Below are 20,603 nucleotides of genomic sequence, written 5' to 3'. Positions count from 1 at the left end.
TTATTTGGAGGTACTTTCCAATAAAAGATGATCAGGTGGCAAAAAAAATAATTACTAGGACAGTTCTAAACAATGTGACTTATATTTTAGACCACTAGAAAATGGTCTTTGTAGAATAGATATTACACCAGACAAATATAACTCTCTTACTGTAACATGACCTTTACAAATTACTGTATGTACACAAGAGCCACTGGTTAAGTAACTTATTACACACTACAAGAAAAAGACATATAAAATTCACAACTGATTCAATTTTTAAATTGATATATCACTTGTTATCTTTCTCCTTACCTATTACACAGAAAATAAAAATGGCAATGCAGCTAAGGGAACTGTAGCTAATAGACTCTCAGACGTTGATTCCGTCTGCTGACCAGCGTCCAGGTATTGAAAATACTACTGCTGCGAAAGAGTGAGACCAGTCAGCACCTATGCAAACACACAGATAGCTTAGCAGTAAAAATGCCACCTAGTCATTACCATGAACTGAAAAAAACCACTTTGCTAAGTAATTAACATAGTCTGGGCAATTAACATAGGCTAAGTCTACAGGCAAAAATAGCTACATGGGTCAGAGAGAAAAAGAGAAAGAAAAAAGAGACCCAGAAAAAAATACTACACAGAAAGAACAATCTTAAAATAAAATAATTGCATCTGGTGACAGACAAGAAACACAAGAGAACCAGATAAAAATTTAAAGTCTTCCTCATTCTAACTGCATTATCTGCAGCAAAATCAGATATCACACCAGTATGAAAGGAAGGACATGGGCAAAGAAAGTGTGCCCTGCTCACAGCGAAACACTGAGACAAAGCTTTGCTTGAGCAGGAGACTGAGTTGAGCCAGTCATCCCTTCAAAGTACTTCAACAGAAATATAGGAACTGCATGGCAGATGCGATCAAAGCTGCAGAGGAGTGGTTGAGGTAAAGGGTAAGCTGCAGGGTTGATCACTCTCTCATCCCTCTCCTACTAGCACTACTTGGCATGGCAGAAGCTCCAGGTCTTGTGATGGGAATACAGCCACCCAGCCCTTCCATCCCACTGGCAAATGGCTCCAAGCTTACTCAGTGCAGGAATAACTTTCCTCCAAGTTACTTGATTGCGTAACTCGATCTAGACCATTAGCTTTTGCTGTTGTTGTTATCATTGCCTAAGACACCCATTCAACTTGTCTAGCACTCAGCTACAGGTTTCTGAATTCACACTTATTTTATCTTCTTTTCAGAACAGAGAAATAGTTTGGAAGAGAGAAAATTATCCAGAAAGAGGAAATTCTCTCATGCCAGAGAAAACTGCAGTATAAATATCTACACTGGCAGAAGAGAATAAATAATTCACTAAGATGCCTTAAAATGAGATATAAAGATGACAAACCAGCTGTCAAACCATCTTTTAATCTCTGAACATTCTAACATTTTTATAAATTGCACACTCATAGTTTTTATTATAAAGAAGACAGACAAAACCAGCCAAAACTCAGGAAACTACAAACCCTTCTTTACCTCTCTTAATGTCATCCAGCTGAGGCTCAGGCGAAGGATTATCTTTCAAAGGAGATGTTTTAGATCCAACTGCTGGCTTGGTTGGGGCTCTGAACTGTGAAGGAGGCTGAGATGCTCGGGCAGACTGTTGTTCTATCCGGGCTTGGATCTTACTACTGCCCTCTGCTCTGAAAAAACAACCAGAGACATTCAGCCGTACTGTGCAACTACGTACGGCTTTTTCAATATCCTTGTACAAACGCATCATCTGTGACTTCCTTTTGTACAGATTTGTACTTTGCTTTATAAAGACAAAAGTGAATTACAGCTTTCTGTATGCAATACTTGCTTTCAATAAGAAATAAGCATACACAACTACACTACAACACCCCTACAAAATGTATTTTCAAATCCAGATGTGGTTCAGCGGTGCCAAATTCTCTACTTGAAGCACAACGAAGGCTTTAATTTAGCAATTAGTGTTTTTAAAAAAGAATAAGCAATCATAGTAATTTAAAGTAACTACATGATAGAACAAATCCACTCATAACAAAATCCTGCTTGAAACAATCACAGCAAAAGAAACAATTTTTTCACTTGTAATTAAATCATCTCAAACTGAACTCTCTTAGAGGTCAACCTGACTAGAGCAATCATTCTTACTGCTAAATACAGCATGCAAGCATTTAATTCCTGTTTCTCATTCATTTGCTATTATCCCTTAAAAATAGTTTAAGCTGTTTCCTCAGTGGGAAATAGTCTCCAGAATAACACTATGCCTGGCTGTTCAATTCAAATCAGGTATTTCTTCCTTTTACTGAATCAATGATGTGGTTGAGATTGTAGGACAATCAATATCCTTGGCAGAAGAAAACAAAACAAAACAAAATATTATTCAGGTCCCCAGGTCCCTCTATGGTACACCATAATGAGATTAAATGTGTGGTGTATTTATCACACAACACCAAAGCCTCTGGGGGTATGGCTTTATGTAGTGTAGCACACAAGCAGCTTATGTGGATTTTAGACCTCAGTTTCAGTTCTAGGAGGGTCCCAGTTCAGGAGTGTTACTCTTTGTGCCTGTGAGCTAATCCCACTGAGAAACAAGTTAAACTAGCCCACGTGGAACTTCCTGGGGCTTCACCTAAACCACTTCTGGTATCTGAGCTAGGTATCTCTGTGCCTCATTGAATCGTAGGTGCAACCTCAAAAATCAAGCACAGAACCGCCTTTTCATTCATACTGAAACACAGCTATTAGATACCACATTAATGCAGCTTACACAGTCATTTACAATAGAAGTGAGGATTTGGGAATACACACACTGTATCAAGTGAAAGGTAAAAGCAAAAGATTGTTTTCAGTGTTAATTATGGTCTTGGAACTACAGAAGGTTTTATACAGAATAAGTGCAATTACTCCCCTGTGATGACCATAAAAACTCTACTCCCACAGAGTATCAACAGGTCATTAAAGATCAAAGTAGCCATGAAAGAGAGACACTTCTGATCCAGAAAACTGAATGACTTAGCAAAGCACTATTCCTCAAAACAAGAATTCCAAATTTCTTACTACCTTGCCTCTGCCTGAGAAAAGTTGAAACATTTTTCACCTCACCAGAGCCAAAACTCAGTGGATCCAAACACCTCACTGAACCCAAGCCCTCCTGCACTTCTTTGCTCCTTTCTTACTTAAGCTTCACCTGGACAAAGTACAGCAGACTTACTTAATTCCTTAAATTGGGAATTCAAATCTCCTCCATGATGTGCCCATATCCACTGGACAAGATGAACACCAAATGGATGAGTTTTCACATCACTGATTCAGAGGAGTGTTACAGTCCGTTCACCCAGAACTCAAGGTGTTCTTGGCAAACTTCCAGCCAACTGGTGATGAGCTGCAACTCACATTTCTAGTAGTTTTAGCAGCTAAAAGTTCTACACAGCAATGAAGTTTTTTCTTTTTTTTTTCTTTATTCTTTCTTTTGTAATGTAAAACTTGTACAATTATTTAAGAGCTGCTTCTTCACAAGACATTTGAATAACTGCTTTCTCTTTAGATCTCAATAACCTGTGGTCCAGTGAAGCTGAAAGAACACGATCCAGAGACTTCAGGTACTTGCAGAGCAGCAAGACTAAAAATGTTCCAACTGCACATTTTGTAGCGTTTGTGCAGTGAAGTAAGAATATTGGGTCAGGGAGGATTTCTAGCCTCAGCAATTCTTCTAGGCAAAACCTCATAACCATTATTTCTACAGTTTGCCCCCAGCTGGAGGCTTTGGACTGTGTTCCACTTAATATATCACTGATCCAATACAGAGATGAGTGTTTCCTGTTCCCTAAGAGTGTATTATTAAAGCATCATCACTCCCACAGGAAGCGGTAGGGAACAAACCTAGAAAGTCCAACAATCCTTTTGACAGCCTAATATTTCCATGGTCTTTTGGAGCTAACTAGAGATTCCTGAAATACATCCCATCCTTCAGCCTCCAAAGCTTCAAATCATCAGTGGTGTTTCATTGCAAACTGTAATTATGTCCTTTCAGCAGTAGAGAATTTACAAATTCTTTATTCTTGGATTCACACTCCTATTTGCATTTTTAGGCAAGATAATTGGCCATGTAAAGCCCATAAGGCTTAGTAATTAAACATCACTACAAAATAAAATAAAACTGAGTTCTGGTTCAAAAGACAGCCTGAAGAAGAAACTTCAGCAAGAATTAATCCTATCAACAGTCCTGTCCCCAGCTTTACCTTGTTTTCTTGACTTGAATGCTGCTACTAAGTTTTTCCAGCACATATTCCCCAGTGTCATGATTGATAATAAGCACACAGTCCTTCTGATATGGCCTTTTATTTCCTTTAAACACAGTCATTGGTGGAGTTGAACCCTGGTATCAAAGAAAGAGCACACATTTGTTTGGTTATATTCCCCTACCCAAAAGTTTATAAACACTAAGAGAAATTAATATATGTATTGTTCTGACCAAGCGGCTAAGCAGTTAATGTTTAGTTCCTACAGAAAATGTTCATTCATGAAAAAGGAAAAATACGGTTATATTCAGATCAGAGTTTCGTCATAGCAATATTAGGCCTTTCATCATTTTAAGTGTCTCTGCAGTGACAAAACAACTTCTCCATGGTTGCTATTATTTATAGTTCTCATTCCCAAAATGATAACATAACTGAATTTGCATAGCTGACCCTGACAAGTGTCAGAAATCTTCTTGACGTTTCTGCTCTGGAAATCTTGGGGTTGGATAAGAAATAAAGTTCTAATTATTTGTGTAGCAGAACTATTGCCTAAAGAAATATGTGGTCAATTGAAAAATAATTTAAACTGGTCTGTATTTAATACATATAAATATATGTGTATATATATAAAAGACAGGATTTTTGTAGTGGATTACAAAAAACTGTCACAAACAACATAAGACCAGCTGCCTTTTTCAAAGTCAGTTTCGTGTGTAGATGCCATGCAATTATACCAAAATGTCTTCTCAAAGCAAATGGGTATTTTGACACCTTCCAGAAAGTCCCCAAATCCACACAGTGCTGCATAGAGCCATAAAAGCCAAATGGCTTAGACTGAGAAGCAATAAAAACAAACTCATGTGGTGGTGCATGCTGGCTAACTGATACTGCTGAGATTATGCTCAGCTGTACTGCATCCATGCACAGGCTGGCTCATACACCGGTTTTTGGTGTTACGGGAGGCAGAATCTATGGTCTATCTGCACATAGCAGCACAGACACGTACCTGGCCAGGTCAAAAAATGACATGTTACTCAAAGGGGATATACAGAAATAAGTTCTTGGCTATGAAACCTCCTTAGACTTCTCTGTTATGTATAGCTACTGTACAAAAGAAATTTAAAAAAAAAAAAAAGTTTATTCACATGCATCTTTGCACATGCTGTAGGAAAGCAACCAAAATCAGGGAGAAAAGAAAAAACTGCACTCTTCTACATTTTATTCTAAGTAGCAAAAATTAACAGTCATGTTTTAATCACTCAGAATGCAATTCCTATTCTCTGTGTTGCTAATACATAGAATATGTTTGAATTTAAAATGACCTCGGAGCAGTAAGGGTGAAAAATCTGAATTCCCAACAAAGATACAGTAAGAGATACAGATACGATTCAGAGAAGATGTCTCAGAAAAGTCTAGTCTTCAAAGACATTTTACATTTTTATCATTCCTACTTTTAAGAGAGGAAAGCAACATTTTAGAGAATAAAAAGCAAGCTGCAAGTCAAATCCCGCTTGCTGTTGACAACTAAGTCAGGAAATGTATAATGCACAAATTTAATGAAAATTGATCAAAGCTTGTTGGCTATCATTCTGCTACCCAGAAACCTCCTAACTCAGCAAAGACTGTGATTTCAGCTAAAAAAATAAGCAGAAATAGAACCCTGCTTAAGCAAATTAACAGTCCCACCCTTCTACTTAAAATGAAATGTTTAGTTTTTATGTTAGTGCCTAAATAACACTGGCTTACAGATTCTGCTGATTACAGAATAGGAGGAGGAGGTCAGTGAAACAGGTGACATTTAATCAATCTGATGCTTTCACACGTGAGGGTTTTTTAACAAACAGAAATTCTTCACTTCCCCAACCAAGACTGTTTATCTAATATTAAAGCTACTAAATCCACATGTAGAAATAGTACTTCACTTTATCCAAGCAGCAAGGGACACCAATATATCTCCACTGAACAAATTATCACAGATATCCTCAGGGACCAGGCAATTTCAAAAACCAACTTCGAATCTGAATGCTATCCAGCTGTTGAGCAACTGAGAACCAAAGCAGGATCCAAGAAATTAAGTAAAACTTGTCAGGATGAAATGATCTCAAAACTTCTCAATCTTTTCCAGTATGTTCAATGTTTTCCAACTCTCTGCCCGGAACAGAGGCAGCACTGCCTTGGAACAACATATGCAGAGGGGCTGCATTCAATGCAGTTAGCTGCCTAGGCCTCCGAAGCCCGCCGTAAGCTTAAAGCTGTTCTTACTCATGAGAAGACAATCAAATTAAACTCATCAGTACAGAGATTCGGAAAGCGTCATTACAAGTGATGTTATTCAACACAGAAGATGAATGAACAACACTGTTCTCAGTCAATCCAACATGAATGACACTGATATCAATTGTATTGTTACTGGCCCTCAAATAGCACTACCATGCTCATTGTTTTTATAGACAAAAACCAGTATGTAACCTCCTGCAGCACTAAAGGTGACTAAAGCCATATAAAAAACAGGAGCGGGGGAAGCAGGCTAAAGCCTCATTCAGTGAGAATTATTGCAGTATCATCACCTACCAATTAAACATGCTAGAATAAATAACACCAAAAGGATCTGACACATGGCTCCCAAACTGACTGGTGGCCCTCTGCAACCACCAAACCCATCGATGTCTGTGAATTCTGGTTTATTGGCTTGACACACAGCATTAACTTCAGCTAATAAACAAATCTAGTTCCAGCATGCAAGCACTTTCATTTTGGTAAGGAAACCACTGAACCTTCAATTACAAAACAGCTGCATGTATAAACAGTTTTGCCACTTGTTTTATTGCTGTTTGACCATCATCCTCACACAGTAGATCTTTACAGCATAATTTGAGGAGGAAGTAGATGGTAAACCACTTTGTTGCCACTCACCAGAACTGCCCTCGTCACTTCCACTGATACAGCTAAAAGCAGGGAATCCCCTATGCTATCTGTAAGTTTTAGTAATGGGAAGAATATGCTTACAGGTCTACCTGTGGCTTCTGAATATCAAACCTTGAGTAAAGCCCAAATTACTCTGCCTTTTTTCATTAAGCCATAGCACTAAAAATGGATGGAAACCAAGTATAGAGCTTCAGCTAACAGTAAAAGTGTTCTTATTATTCAAGGAAGAGTAGGAAGGAAGGAATCGAAAGTAAAGAACAGACTGTAGCCTTACAAACGTAACCCTTTACAAATATTCAACTGTACAGTCCTTTCCTAAGGTAACACACTACAAGTCTGGCTGCGCAAATATTGAAACCACTTGTATTAACAAAGATGAAAGTGAAAATAACATTAGACTGTAACTACACTGCAAATTTGTTGGAGAGTAAACAAGGACACGTGTAAGAAACTTACAGGAATATGCGGCAATGTGATTGTTACGTCATCTCCTTTACCCACTTGGAGGTCCCCCTCGCAAGATGTATCAATCGATGCTGGCTTAAAATCATCTAAAGAGGAAAACAATTGCGATTACATTTCTTAGAGTCTTCAGAAGTGTTATCCTGCCCTGCAAAGAGTCACTGCACATTTACTGTGATTATAGGGAATGCTAAAATATACGTTAGTGTTTACAGTAGGGGTGGAATAATGCACCAGTACAATGTGTCTATGCTCAGCGCCCCGGTCATATGATGGTACCAGATTCTAAACTTCCTTTTTAAAATGGAAATAAGATTCTACATCTTGTGTTTGAAGACCAAAAGTAGACTTCTCCAAACTCCAGGCTTTGAGTGACATTTAATTTTGCAGGCAAGTGTAAAACTGTACCACGCATCTCAAAAGAGTATCAACTTACAAACCTGAGGATTCTCTCTGTGACAAAGACTAATTTAGTAACACCAACTCATTTAGCCTTACTGATATTTCTGGCTATTTAACAGCCATCTTGCCTCCACGATACCTCCTCAAGGGTAGAGGAGACCTCAGATCTCACCTATAAGGAAAACAGAGGTGCTGATCTTACTTCAGCAGGCTCCATGCTAGTCCAAAGCCACTGTGGATGGAAAATATGACTAAGGTGAGACACTGTAATAGCTTTAAACTAACCTTGGTTTGAAGTATTTTTGCTGTATTGTATAGAATGCTTTGTCCCACCAAACAAGGTACTTCTGTTTAGTGTATTCATCTGAAACTAAGAATATTTTAATTTAAAAAGTATTTTTACCCTCATTATTCTGTCATGCTGATGAGCCATAAAAACCAGAAAAAACTATCAGAACTTGTAATATTTTGACAGAGGATTTAGACAAAGTGAAATAAGATCAGACAGCGGTTGTTTTGTCTGTTTTTAAAATAAGCCTCTATTAAATTCTAGCATCTCTGGATGAAGATGTACAATCATGTTCATGATCAAGCCTTTTAATTACTGCATTAGGTAAAAAATTAATATCTCAGAAAAAAATTAAATATAATTCCACTATGAAAAGCACATTTGCAGAAAAAAAAACTCCCAAACCCCCAGCTTGTAATAAATTCTCATTAAGAGGACATTAATGTCTAATTGAGTTTTACTTTGACAACACAACAAGCAGAATCAGGCACACTTGACTTAATCCTCATGCCTTAACTGCCAGACCAAATCATAGCCTTTATTTTCATCTGAGCAATCTATTTCTAGCTATTGTTTCCCACCTACTTTATGTGCAAGCTTGCTAAATAAAACAAACCAGCCGTACCAGAGCTAGTGTCTTTGCCAAAAAAGGATCAAGAGTTTCAACAGCACAGTCACTAAATTAGAAGGAATATCACTATCACACTTATTTCTCAGGTATCAGCAAAATAGAGTTACTCTAAACAAATGCTCAACAAATTGTTTTCATTTGGTTAGCTTACCAGGTGTACGTGCTGTAAATTTGAGTGCATGTATGTCCCCCCAAATGTACCCACAGTCCTTTTTCCAAAAGTCAAATGTTTTAAGATGTGTGTTCCAGGGATAATCCAGTTTTTCAGTACAGTATTTCATAAACATTACACAAAGGAATGAAGTATTTTAAGAAGGCCGAAACAAATTTAGCTTACAAAAATCCTCTTGTAGTTTATGTGAAGAGGATTACAGGACCAATATAATGCTTGGATCCCACATAAATAATTCCAGATCAACAATAAGAAAAAAAAAAAAATATAACCAAGAAATGAAGAGATCTCACTTGAAAGTCACAGATGGAAAATACAGCATACAGAAAGCTCTTTTGAAATAAAACTGCATTCTTCCAGTTATAGTCTGAAGAGCTCTGACTTTGCAGTCCCTTAAGAAATTGATTATTGAAGCACTTTCAATTCTAGACATCCAGCGTACTTCTGTCTGGATATGGCTTGGGTATAATTCATACACTATCAGACAACAACCTCATTCATTTGAGAGTTCAGCTATTTTAAAATTTTGATTTATAAATGGAAATTTGCTAGTATGTTAGTGCTGAATAAAACTGTTTAGTGTTATGTATAAACAGTTAAATGTACCAAACATATGGTATGGCATTTTTTAACATGGTGGAATTACGTATAACCAGAGGGGTGAAACAAACAAAATTTAAGTATTAATCCACTAGACAGAGTTTACTATTGAGCAAAATAACTTTGCCTCACTCCTCGACCATCTGCTTGAGTAACAGCTCAATCTAGAAAGCTGTACTTTCAAGTTGCACTCGGGTGACTAATATCACCAAAATTACTTACTCGTAGTGTATGAATACAGGCCATGAGACCGGCCCTAGGATTATGCATCATACAACAAAAAATCCTACTGTTAACTGTATAAATTCCCCACCTTAATACAAAGCTACTGAGACATAAGTTTAGTATTACTTTCATTTACTGTTGGTGACTTACTACTCATTTCAAATCCTGGACTCATTTAGGGGATGAAGAAGCAATTTCTTGCCCACAGTATTCAAGTACAGAGATACAGTGAGCTCGTCTTCAAAACAATCTTCTAATATGAAATTAAATGCACCCAATGAATGGTTAGAATAATAGCTGGTGTCTTTAAAAACCACATATTATTCCAGTTATTCAAAAACTTCATAACTGCTCAAGACCCTACCTCAGATTGTATCTTATTAGGCAGTAGTCTATGCATTTGAGTAATTTCTGCTCGCTTTCCTAGGAAATGATTTATTACTGCGGGCTGGAGTTGACACAGCCAAGGACGGGGCTGCTGGGTTACATGTTGCCTCAGCGCAAAAATAACCAGTTAAAAATCAAACTGTGGGCATCTGGGCTGCCGACCAGCCCCACTCCTCTCCAGGAACTCCCGCCAGGCCCACGGCATGCGGTGACCTGTCCTGGAACTGCCATAAAATTAAAATAAAATAAAAAAATAATTTAAAAAAAAATTAGCAAGCCACTCCCTTATGGAGGGGATAGCTTTGTGCTCCTTTCACATACATTTTACGAGAAACTTCATAAGCCGTTCGTTCTCCTCGGCCTGCCCTCGCCCAAACCTCCTCCCCACCAGTACTCTCAGCTGGCATCCACCTTCCCCTTCTCCCCCCACGTTGCCCGCCGGAGATGGTCATCTCTGTGGGGAAAACACTCGTGGGAGGGAAAATAGGCGCCGACGGTGGGGGGTGTCAGGGGGCAGACAGGCGCTAGGGGAGGCGGACGCTGCGGGGGGACGAAGCCCTGGGGTGGCGGCGCGAAAGAGGTGGTGAGGAACAAAGGGGCGGGGGGGATTGTCAGGGCAACGGGAAGGCTTCGTCGCGGCGCGCTAGAGGCCCCCCATGCCGGCAGGGAGGGGACGGCCCTTTAACGAGTAAGAAGCCGCGGCGGGACCCCGGGAGGAAACCTCGGTGAGGATGGTGGGGCGTCGGGCAGGTACTGCCCCCCGCCGCGGGGCCGCCACGCGGGAAGGAGTCCGAGGACAGGGGGCTTGTTGGCAGGAGGGGCGAGTGCGCCAGAAGGGGAAGCGCCGTCGAGGCAGGCGGCAGGGAGACGGGACGCGGGGAGCGTGAGGAGAGGACGGAAGGAGAGGGGGGAAAGAAGGGGCAGCCACAGCGAAGCCCGCCGGAAGGGAGAGGGGGTGGCGCTCACAGCGGATGGTGTGGAAGAAGGCCTTGGGCCGCCGCTCGAAGCTCTCGCCCAGCTGCAGCGGGTGACCCTCCTTGTCCAGCAGCGAGTTCGCCGAGCCGTTCATGGTCCCCGTCCTGTCCTGTCCCCTCCCGGCCCGGCCGGTCCCTTCCTCTCCTCCGTGCGCTGCCGTTCGGCGCCCTTCCGGGTGCCGAGTGCAGCTGGGAAACTGCTCCGGGGCTGGCGGCGGCGGGTACAGCGGGGCGAGGCAAGGCAAGGCGGGGGTGCTGGGCCGGGCAGGGGCTGCTGTCCCCGCGGAGGGGGAGGACTCGGAGGAGAGGGGGGGAGCCCGGCGCTCCCCACCCTCGGGAGGGCAGGGCAGGAGGGGCCTTCCCTGCCGGGCTATTGAGCGCGGCGGTGGCGGCCCCGGCCCCTCTGAGGGAAGAGCTGTTGGCGGGAAGCCGGTTTCCCTGTGGGGGCTCTGGGGGGCTTGCAGAGAGGTATTATCTGCTTGCGGTCTTAGGGCTGGATTAAGCACCTTTAAAAGGCTCTTTAGCCTAAACATTGGCTGTTAAAAAGTGTTTATCATTGTGCTAACTTCACACCACAGCGTTTTCTGAGGGCAAATGGGTCAGTGAAAGGACTAGCTTGGATTATTTTTTTCTAGCTTGTCCTATGAAGAAATATAAACGTTGATCTTTTTGTAGCGTGCCAGGCACGCAGTAGAATTAAGCATTTTGTTGAGGATATACTCTTTTTGAGAAGATTTTCTTTCAAGGGAGCCTCATCTCTGTAACCTTTTCCGTTGTTTTTGAAGGAAAAAAGTGTCATCTGTCTCCCATCAAGCTGGACAAAACTTTGACAGTTCTTTATTTCATTTGCACACGTTTGTGTTTGTATCATGTAAGATAAATATGTAAGCAAAGTACTGGTAGTTTTTTTGCTTTTTTTTTTTTTTACTGCTTTTTTTTTTGGTGGGTACTGTTGGGTGTATTTTTCTTATTTCCATTTTGGTGAAATGACACTGATGCCTGGTTCTGGGTGCTGAGGTACATGAGTGACACGTTTTGGCTGCCTGGGCTTCCCTGGGAGTTACTGACCTGTGCAGGATTTAACTCACATGTGCCATCTTCCAGGATCTGGATGTTTGTGGCAAGGCAGGGGTCAGAACTGGTTTAACATCAGAGAAAAGATTTGGATCCCTTCCTAGCCTACGCAGAACTCTTTTCATTGCTCCGTTATTGTTAACTTCTGAAAGTAAAACCACCTGTGATTGTTAAAACTGGCATGGATCTTCAGGAGGGGGCAGTGGAAGGAGTGCTGACACAGGCCGGCTATGGGCATTTTGGCCACAGTACTGGTTTTGTTCTCTCGTTTGAGTGGTATGGTGTTATAAATGCTGATGTTTTCACCAGTGTTTTCTCACAGAGGTGAGAGCAGGAAGGAAAAATGCTAATGTGAATACAGTTTGTTTTATCAACTTTAATGGGACTTTAAAGTGTCACCTGTTTTTTTTAGTTACGATTTTTCTGAGGTGTTCTAACTGGGGTTAACAAGAACCACAGTCCTTGCTTTCCATTTAAAGTCAATTTTAGTGAAAATAAGCTTAGAGCTGCACCATCTTTCTCTTGTTAGGTGGCTTTCTAGGATGCAGGGGGAAGACCAGCAGACTCACTTAAGAATCTTCTTTAACTTTGACATCAATATGATGTCATATGCAGTTGTTAGTTTCGATGGAGAATTTCTGAAATTAAGAGAAATCTGGTGTCATTGCAGTCCATCAGGTAGGACAGATCACCGTAAACTCGTAACAAGTGCACATTGTAACTCTCTCTCATTTTTTCTTCTGCTTTTAGATCCTCGGTTATTTTACCGAATTTAAGTGATGGAAACATACACTAAAGAAAAAAAATCACCCTTGGGTCTTTGGCATTCACATTTGTGTGAAAGAATCTAGGATGTTCCAAGAAAGCACATCACCCAATTGCTTAAATATAACAACAACATCTACTGAAGATGGTGCTTTCCAAAAAAAGGGCCATAGTGCAAGAATCCTTAGCCCAGAGGAAGCTGAGAGACTGGCAAAAGATCAGGTTTTGGTGTCTGAGTTCAAACAACTAAAACTGGAGAAAGAGGCACAGAAGAACTGGGATCTATTTTACAAAAGAAACAGCACCAACTTCTTCAAAGACAGGCATTGGACAACCAGAGAGTTTCAAGAGTTAAAAGCATGTCGGGAGGTAAGATCTATACACTTCCTCTGTAAAAGATGGGATTGATTGTTTCCACATGATTTAATAATACTTTTAACAAAGTCATTACGGTAAGAGCTGTCACATGTTAAGTTTGCAGTGCCCTGTGTAGTCTCTCTTAATATCAAAGATATAAGAATCAGATGCATCAGTTCGTTTTCAGTTTATAATTGACCCATAATGGGTGCTAAGAATGAAATCTGGAATACTTGTTTTATGTCCTAAATAAAACATTTGTCTCTCTGTGGTGTGACGTTTTCAGATGCAAGTTGGTGTGCTTCAGAACACTACTTTAATGAAAAGCATCCAGAATTACAGGATAATTGCAAAACATCATTAAGGGGAATAGCCAGATGCATCTGTTCATTATAGCTGAATGAAAGACAAGACAGAAATGGTACAACAATCTGTTGATTACTTAAGGGGTAGATGACTAAAGAAATATTAATATATTCTAGAACAATTTGTAATTTTGCAGAAGTCAAGATTTCTGTTTTGTAGTGTCAGATTATCCAATGGATGCCTACTTCAGTTTTTGAATCACTGGTAATTAAAATTGATTATAGCTTTTAAAATGCTGATTGAACAATGTCTCTGCTCGTATCGTGAGGAAAACAAAAATGATGCACTTTATCTTGGATTTCTTCCTCCTCAGTTTGCAGATCAGAAACTGACCATTCTGGAAGCAGGCTGTGGGGTTGGGAACTGCTTGTTCCCACTCTTAGAGGAAGATCTGAATATTTTTGCATATGCCTGTGACTTCTCTCCTAGAGCTGTTGAGTACGTGAAGGTTGGTGTGATATTTGGAACTTCTTTTAGAGCGTCTTTAGAAGCTTCTGGAATTACAAATGACTGGAAGGACAGACTTCTCTTGCCTTCCTTTTTGTAAGAAGGGTAGAAAAGCTTTTGCCAAAAAATGGAATGTGATCCATTTCATTGGAGCTCCTATGCAAGGAGCCAAATCATTGCTCAAGACCTAGTTTTTCAGTGTCAAATTGTAGTATTATGTTAATATATGTATATTACTTGAATGGTTTGTGAAGACACTGTTTTTTTTGGGAGCGCTAGTATGTCTCTGCCTACTCTGCAGTACAAGAAAAATTTCTTTGGGATGAAAGCTTGCCCTTGATATTTGTGGGGCAGAGGGAGTCCTGAGGAGAATCTTGAAAACAGGGCCATGAAAGTTATTGTTAAGGAAATTTGTAGGCTGATTAAAAATAGGTATGTTTATACTTATTCATAGGTAAGTGGTACTGCAGTCCATAGTTAAGTCTTCCAGCAAGGTGGGGGCTTTGGGTTGTAAAAGTCACCTCGTTTATTAAGTTTGTAATCACAGGTAAATTTCTATATATTTGTTATTTGAAAGCATTCTCTTGTGGGATGTTTGTGACCGAGAACCATAAGGCACGTACTACATATCTCATGGGAAGGATGGGAAGAAACACTTGGGGCAAACAGGAGAGGACAGGAGCTCCCTGGGATGCCACAACTGCACTGCAAGATGAGGTTGGGCTGAGTGTGTACCCTGGGTTTTGGATGACTTAGTGGTGTCTGTCTCCACAGTTCTTGCTGAACTTTTTTCCTAGACCAGGTTTCCTTTTACCCAGCAAAAGTGTGGGCTAGAAGAGCCCAGCTATGTGACTTGAACCTGAACTGTTTACAATCTACTTGTAGCTCAGGAGATGTACTTTGATCACCTTGTAATACAGAGTTTGTTTTAATAATATTTCTGTATTTTTAAAGAGTACATGCAGCGGTAAAACAGAAATTGTATGTTTTCTGAACTGTCTTAACGCACATTCCTTCTCAAATTCCTGAGAACAGACTGTTCTAGTAGTTGTAGTTTCGCTATTGTAATATGCAGCAAAGAATTTCTGATTGCATTAGTCACCTGTTGGAAGTTAATGTTCTTTTGCCACCATGTTTTGTGTTGCTCTACTGATTAGTTTCACAGGTTTTTTTACTTTTTTGCAATAACAAATGCTGCTTGTTTTCAGTGAAAGCATACTCTTTTCATTTCCCTAGAAAAATGCCTTATACAGTACTGAAAGATGTAAAGTGTTCCAGTGTGATCTTACCAAAGATGACCTTCTAGAAAATATACCAGCAGATTCTGTGGATATTGTGACACTTATATTTGTGCTTTCTGCCATTCATCCTGACAAAATGCATCTTGTCTTGAAGAACATTTACAAGGTAAAACCAGCTGATCTTACAGCCTTTAAAGCACTTTCCTTCTTTATAGCTTGACAGTACAATTTTTTTCTGAGAAAATAACCCCTCTTGTAGTGGTGATCTTTAATACTACATTCCATGGGTGTATTTAGTTAGTTCACCTAGTATATGGACTAAAATATGCTTTACAATGTCTTTTTTCTCTCTTGGTATTGTGAGGTTTTGTGAATTCTGGCCTAATGCATGCCATCAACATAACAAAAAGGTATTTTCAACCTGTGACTTGGGCTTCTAGGTTGTATGCTACAAATAGTATTTATGGATTGAGGAAATGTCTGTGTTGATAAGGTGTGAATGACAGTGAACCAAAATTGACTTCCAGAAGATACAGTAACTTGCAGTTAGAATGTTATTGTTATTATTAAACACACTTAATCTGTGGTGATTTAAAAGTGGGGTGTTCAGAGATCAACATTAATCTAGAGAGACTCATCTCCCTGGGCTGCCTTTGTTAGTTGATAGACTAGGAGAGGCCCATCCAGAGGGTGGTTTAAACAGTCTGAATTGTGATTGTTCTGAATTTCCCTGAGATGTCATATATTGACTGCAGAGGGAAATAGTCAACAGATTTTTTTATTTATGCATGTGTGTGTATGTATGTATTTGGGGTTTTATATTATTAGATATCCTTTTTGTTTTATCATCAGTAGTTTGAAAAGGCAATGTTAGATTTTTGGTATATCTCCAGCTGTTTTCCAAAGTCAGGATTGGTTCTTAGCTCGTGCACATGAAAAGACTAATTATTGTTTTCTCTGTGGAGATGCCTGCTTCATTTAACTCACTTGTAGGTTTCTGCACAAATTTGCAAGTGGCAAGTACTCCTTTTCTCCTCTAAGAAATGCAGCTGGTGTTTGATGAGGTAGGAAGGTTGCATGCATCAAATGTCTAAAGTCAGCATGGCCACCAACCATGTATTTCTAAACTTTAAACTCTTTATGGCTTGATTTCTTTACCAAAGAGCAGTTAAAAAAACCCCCGAACCCACAACCCATTTCTCTGAAATTGTGCCTTTTTATTTCTTAGTATATTGCAACATTTTTCTTTGTCACATGAAAACAGAAATGTCATGGTATTCTAAATTTTATCATTAATCATTAAGCAAAATCAGGTACTAGACTGTATACTACCCAACAAAGAAAATACCCTGTTAGAACTTAATGTTTATTGTTAAACTGTGTGTTTTCTTCTTTCCTCTGTATTTTGAAGAATGTTACAAAAAGCTTATTTAGCTGATCAGTACCCAAACAGGTATCTTAAAACTATTTGTAGTCTACTGTTCATGGGGAAGCATTTTTAAGAGCAGACAATCTAGTTATATATAACTTTTTTGTTGCACAGTGAATTAATTCTATATATATATAACTTCTGCATTGAATGTGTTATGATACCTTGTCTTAGTTATATGTGTCTGTAAGTGTATACAAATAAATAAATATATATCTATATGACTAAATCCATTTATCTTATTAAAGCATATATGTATTATGTGGCAGGTATTAAAACCAGGCAAGTGTGTCTTGTTCAGAGACTATGGACTGTATGATCATGCAATGCTCAGGTTTAAATCTGGCAGCAAACTTGGAGAAAACTTTTATGTTAGACAAGATGGGACAAGATCGTATTTTTTTACTGAAGGTAAGACATACAGTAGAGTGCTTTCTTTTCTGTGAATCTTCTTTTTAAACTTGCTTCAGGGAATAGCCAGCATGCCTGTGGAAGTTTTATTTTACACAGATGAACTGTTGAATCATGGTGTACTTCATTTACCATCCTTTTTGGGAGGAAGAGGATATTTAGACTGGCAGGACTTTTTGGAGCACTTCCTTGTTTACAAGCTTTTTGTATGTGCTATAATGTGCCAAGAGCAGCAGTTTCTGAATTTGCTGAATTTCATTCAGATTTGTTACCTAAGGGAAAAAGACCGATGTTCAGTAACAGAATTGATCATCTTCATGAAGCAACTAAGCAGTTATCTTGACATCGTTCTTTTTGCAAGGCTATTCCTGGTGTGCAAGATGAGGTCTACTGAAGAAGTCAATGCCTTCTAAAGCAGAACCGTGACTACAGTGCTGACAGGCTTGTGTACAAATCCTACTGAGAAAGCACTGACTAACCGCGATCACTCTGTCATCTGTCTTTTTAGTAAAGATGATGCAAAAAACATTTCCAGTCTTTAAAGTTTTTCGTTCAGTGCTCGGTTTAAAGTTTTCCGTTCAGTGCTTGTAATGCTTTAGGAAGGAAGGCAATCATTGCAGTTTACTGGTGGAGAATTTGAAGCACAGAGAGGTGAAGGAATTTGCTTAGACTCTCACAATGAGTTGGGATTACAGCTTGTCTTCTAACTCCCAATTCCTCATGCTAAACGTTAGTGAACTGTTACTTCCCCAATCAATTATAGGGCATTGTGTAATAAGAGCTGTGTGTTTATTTCTGTGGGTCTCTTTGTTCTTAGTCTAAAGCAAAATACAGCCACTGAAAAGACCGATTTGGAGCCAAGTAAATGTTATTCATATTTTATGACATAACGTATTACCTAATTGCTTCTGATATATAAAAACCATTAATCCTGTCTGAGCTCTCTCTATTCTTTATAGGACAATGATAAAAATCTAAGATAATGCAGACTGTGCTACAGCTTCACTGAAGCATTTCTAGAACTGTTATTTATTGAGTGGTTTTTTTAGTTCTGTTTTAAACAATTAGCTCTTACAAAGAGAATGGATGCTAAAGGGAACAAATAAGAAATTGACCTAGCTGTGGAATTTTAAACCCTATTTTTCTTGTGTGTTAGAATTGTTTCTGAATGAGAAATTCTTTGGTAGTATGCGTGTTTGCTTTGGGGGAAGAATAGAGGTAGGGAGGAGGAAGAGGAAGGGATGAGAAAAGAGAGAATTTCTCTTACATTGCTCATGTTAGCAATTGTTTTGCCTTGAGCTGGTCTACGACTGTCTCATGGACCACCTCTGCTCCCATTTTTAATCATTATGATCTCATTCATCTCACTAATTTTAATATAAATATTGCTTAATGCTTGAGAATTCTTTTGTTGCTAGAAACATGACTCCCATCATTTCCGCATGGTTTGCAACCTGTGCTATTTTTTGTTTGTTTAGCACTACACTGGTACACTAAGTAATTGCTGTATGGGATGATTTGAATAATGCTTATTTATAATATGTCTGGTCTCAGATAACAACACTGAGCTTCTTCCATGGAAGAAAAAAAATCCATTCTTGCACTGTTTGAGATAATATTAAATTTGTGGAGTAATGCATGGTTGTAATTTTGTGTTGTGAAATATGTGCAACTTACAATGAGATTTCAATAGGTCCACAATTAAGTGTTGTTTGTTTATATTTCATTGATGTGGGTCCCCCGTTTTACATGAACCCACTATGTTTACAACCAGTGCATGTGGCTTCACGATGGGCTTAGGTTGATACGAGCCTGCACTACCACCAAAGTCAGTGGTCTCATCTTCCTCAACACACCACCTCTTCTAGTGCTGGGGTTCCTGTACCCACACGTTCAGCCGTTTTATCGAGTTGATCCCCCTAGGCAGTGAAAAAACGGCATGTCTTTGTTTTCTGCCAAGTAGCACAGGTTTAGAATGGCTTAAATTTATTGTGCTATTACCGCCTGAGTAAATGAAACAAGGTGCAGGAAAGGAAAAATGATGATTTTTAATTAACATCGCAAGTCAATAGCATGAGCAGCCCTCTCTGCTGCACAGGTCACTCTGTGAGGTAATTCTGCCTTCCCTAAGGTGGATATGCTTTGAGTAAGATTCTTTTGTTTATGAAAAATACTTTCAGTTTGACTTAGTGGAGGCTTGGTACCACCGTATCCACTTTGCCATCCATTTTTGTCCACTTTTCTGTTGAGCAGTGGTATGTGAATGTCTGGTAACGTAGCATGGTGTTCTTCCTCAAGCAGAGATGCGCCTACAAGGCTGGATTACCTTTGAAATATTTGAAATAAGTGATGTATTCAGCTAGCAAAGGCCACCTGTACAAAGTGAAACTGCACTGGCATCAGTCACAAGGGAATGACAGGGCTCAATAAAAATAAGAGAAGTGGTGAGTTTTGGAAACAAAACTGAGTAACTAGCTTAAGCCTCAGTTTTGCAAGCTGTTTTGCTAGGTTGATGTTTCTAAAGGAGATCTTTATTGATTTTTATTTAGCAGTCTGCCTGCATAGAACAGCTTGAAATCTGAAGGCCTGTGTGATTTTCATGCTGTAACACACGAGAACATATGCTTATATAAATGCTGACTAGTGTTTTAAAAATAGCTTAAACATAATATTTCATCTCATTTTTTTTTTAAATTCTCTTCCAGAGTTCTTGTCTCAGCTTTTCAAGGCTGAGGGATATGAGCAAGTGGTCAATGAATACGTGCAGCGAGAAACTGTGAATAGGAAAGAAGACTTGCGTGTTCCAAGAGTTTTTCTTCAAAGCAAGTTTCAAAAGCCTTTCAGTAAGACGCAAGTTCTTGCTGATTAGCAATAGCATTGCTTGTTTGAAATGAAAGCTAGCACGTAGTTTTTCCTTGTGTGTGCTCATCTTTCTGGTAAACCAGAAATGACTGCATCCAATACCTCTTGTTGGTTTTCATCCTCAGATATGAAATATGAATGCTATTTGTAATTCAAATTTAAGATGGTTTCATGATGCAGGCGACCTGTTGAATATCTGTATTCCTGCTTCTAAAGTAAATCCTGTGCAGCATTGTTGGAGGATCAGGTAAAGCACACTAAATATGGTTAATTTTAAGCACTAGTTTTCATTAATTATAACCATAATTGTTATTTCCATTTTTATTAAAAACTATTTTTAAATAAG

General features: G+C 39.3%; 2 protein-coding genes across 5 annotated transcripts in view; one reads left to right on the top strand and one right to left on the bottom strand.

Annotated features, from left to right (window-relative positions):
* EAF1 (ELL associated factor 1) overlaps positions 1-11,587 on the bottom strand; it is a 22,683-nt gene extending 11,096 nt beyond the window's left edge. The window contains exons 1-4 of the mRNA XM_075745689.1: positions 11,298-11,587; positions 7,620-7,714; positions 4,239-4,375; positions 1,507-1,673 (exon numbers count right to left, since the gene is read on the bottom strand). Of these exons, the coding sequence (XP_075601804.1) occupies positions 1,507-1,673; positions 4,239-4,375; positions 7,620-7,714; positions 11,298-11,400 (502 nt within the window). The 5' untranslated portion in view covers positions 11,401-11,587. The remainder of the gene's footprint in view (positions 1-1,506; positions 1,674-4,238; positions 4,376-7,619; positions 7,715-11,297) is intronic.
* Positions 11,036-20,603, top strand: METTL6 (methyltransferase 6, tRNA N3-cytidine). Of its 4 annotated transcripts, none has more exons than XM_075745686.1 (6): positions 11,036-11,056; positions 13,130-13,513; positions 14,181-14,315; positions 15,551-15,721; positions 17,254-17,395; positions 20,101-20,603. In XM_075745686.1, exons 2-6 carry the CDS (start codon positions 13,232-13,234, stop codon positions 20,262-20,264), a joined length of 894 nt encoding a protein of 297 aa, XP_075601801.1. In that variant the 5' UTR covers positions 11,036-11,056; positions 13,130-13,231; the 3' UTR covers positions 20,265-20,603. The 4 variants fall into 4 exon arrangements, with proteins under 4 accessions (XP_075601801.1, XP_075601802.1, XP_075601803.1 ...); XM_075745688.1 differs by lacking the exons at positions 11,036-11,056; positions 20,101-20,603 and adding exons at positions 11,673-11,773; positions 17,757-20,065; XM_075745685.1 differs by lacking the exon at positions 11,036-11,056 and adding an exon at positions 11,676-11,773.

The sequence above is a fragment of the Balearica regulorum genome, chromosome 2, assembly GCF_011004875.1.
Source record: "Balearica regulorum gibbericeps isolate bBalReg1 chromosome 2, bBalReg1.pri, whole genome shotgun sequence".
Taxonomy (NCBI): Eukaryota; Metazoa; Chordata; class Aves; order Gruiformes; family Gruidae; genus Balearica; species Balearica regulorum.
Note: the sequence above shows the minus strand (reverse complement) of the source record. Positions and strands in the feature narration are given on the sequence as shown.

Bases quoted from the DNA above. Each gene is read 5' to 3' on its own strand.
- METTL6 (XM_075745686.1), top strand. From the start codon at position 13,232: ATGTTCCAAGAAAGCACATCACCCAATTGCTTAAATATAACAACAACA. The intron at 14,316-15,550 runs GTTGGTGTGATA...TCATTTCCCTAG, and splicing joins GAGCTGTTGAGTACGTGAAG to AAAAATGCCTTATACAGTAC. The intron at 15,722-17,253 runs GTAAAACCAGCT...ATTATGTGGCAG, and splicing joins TCTTGAAGAACATTTACAAG to GTATTAAAACCAGGCAAGTG.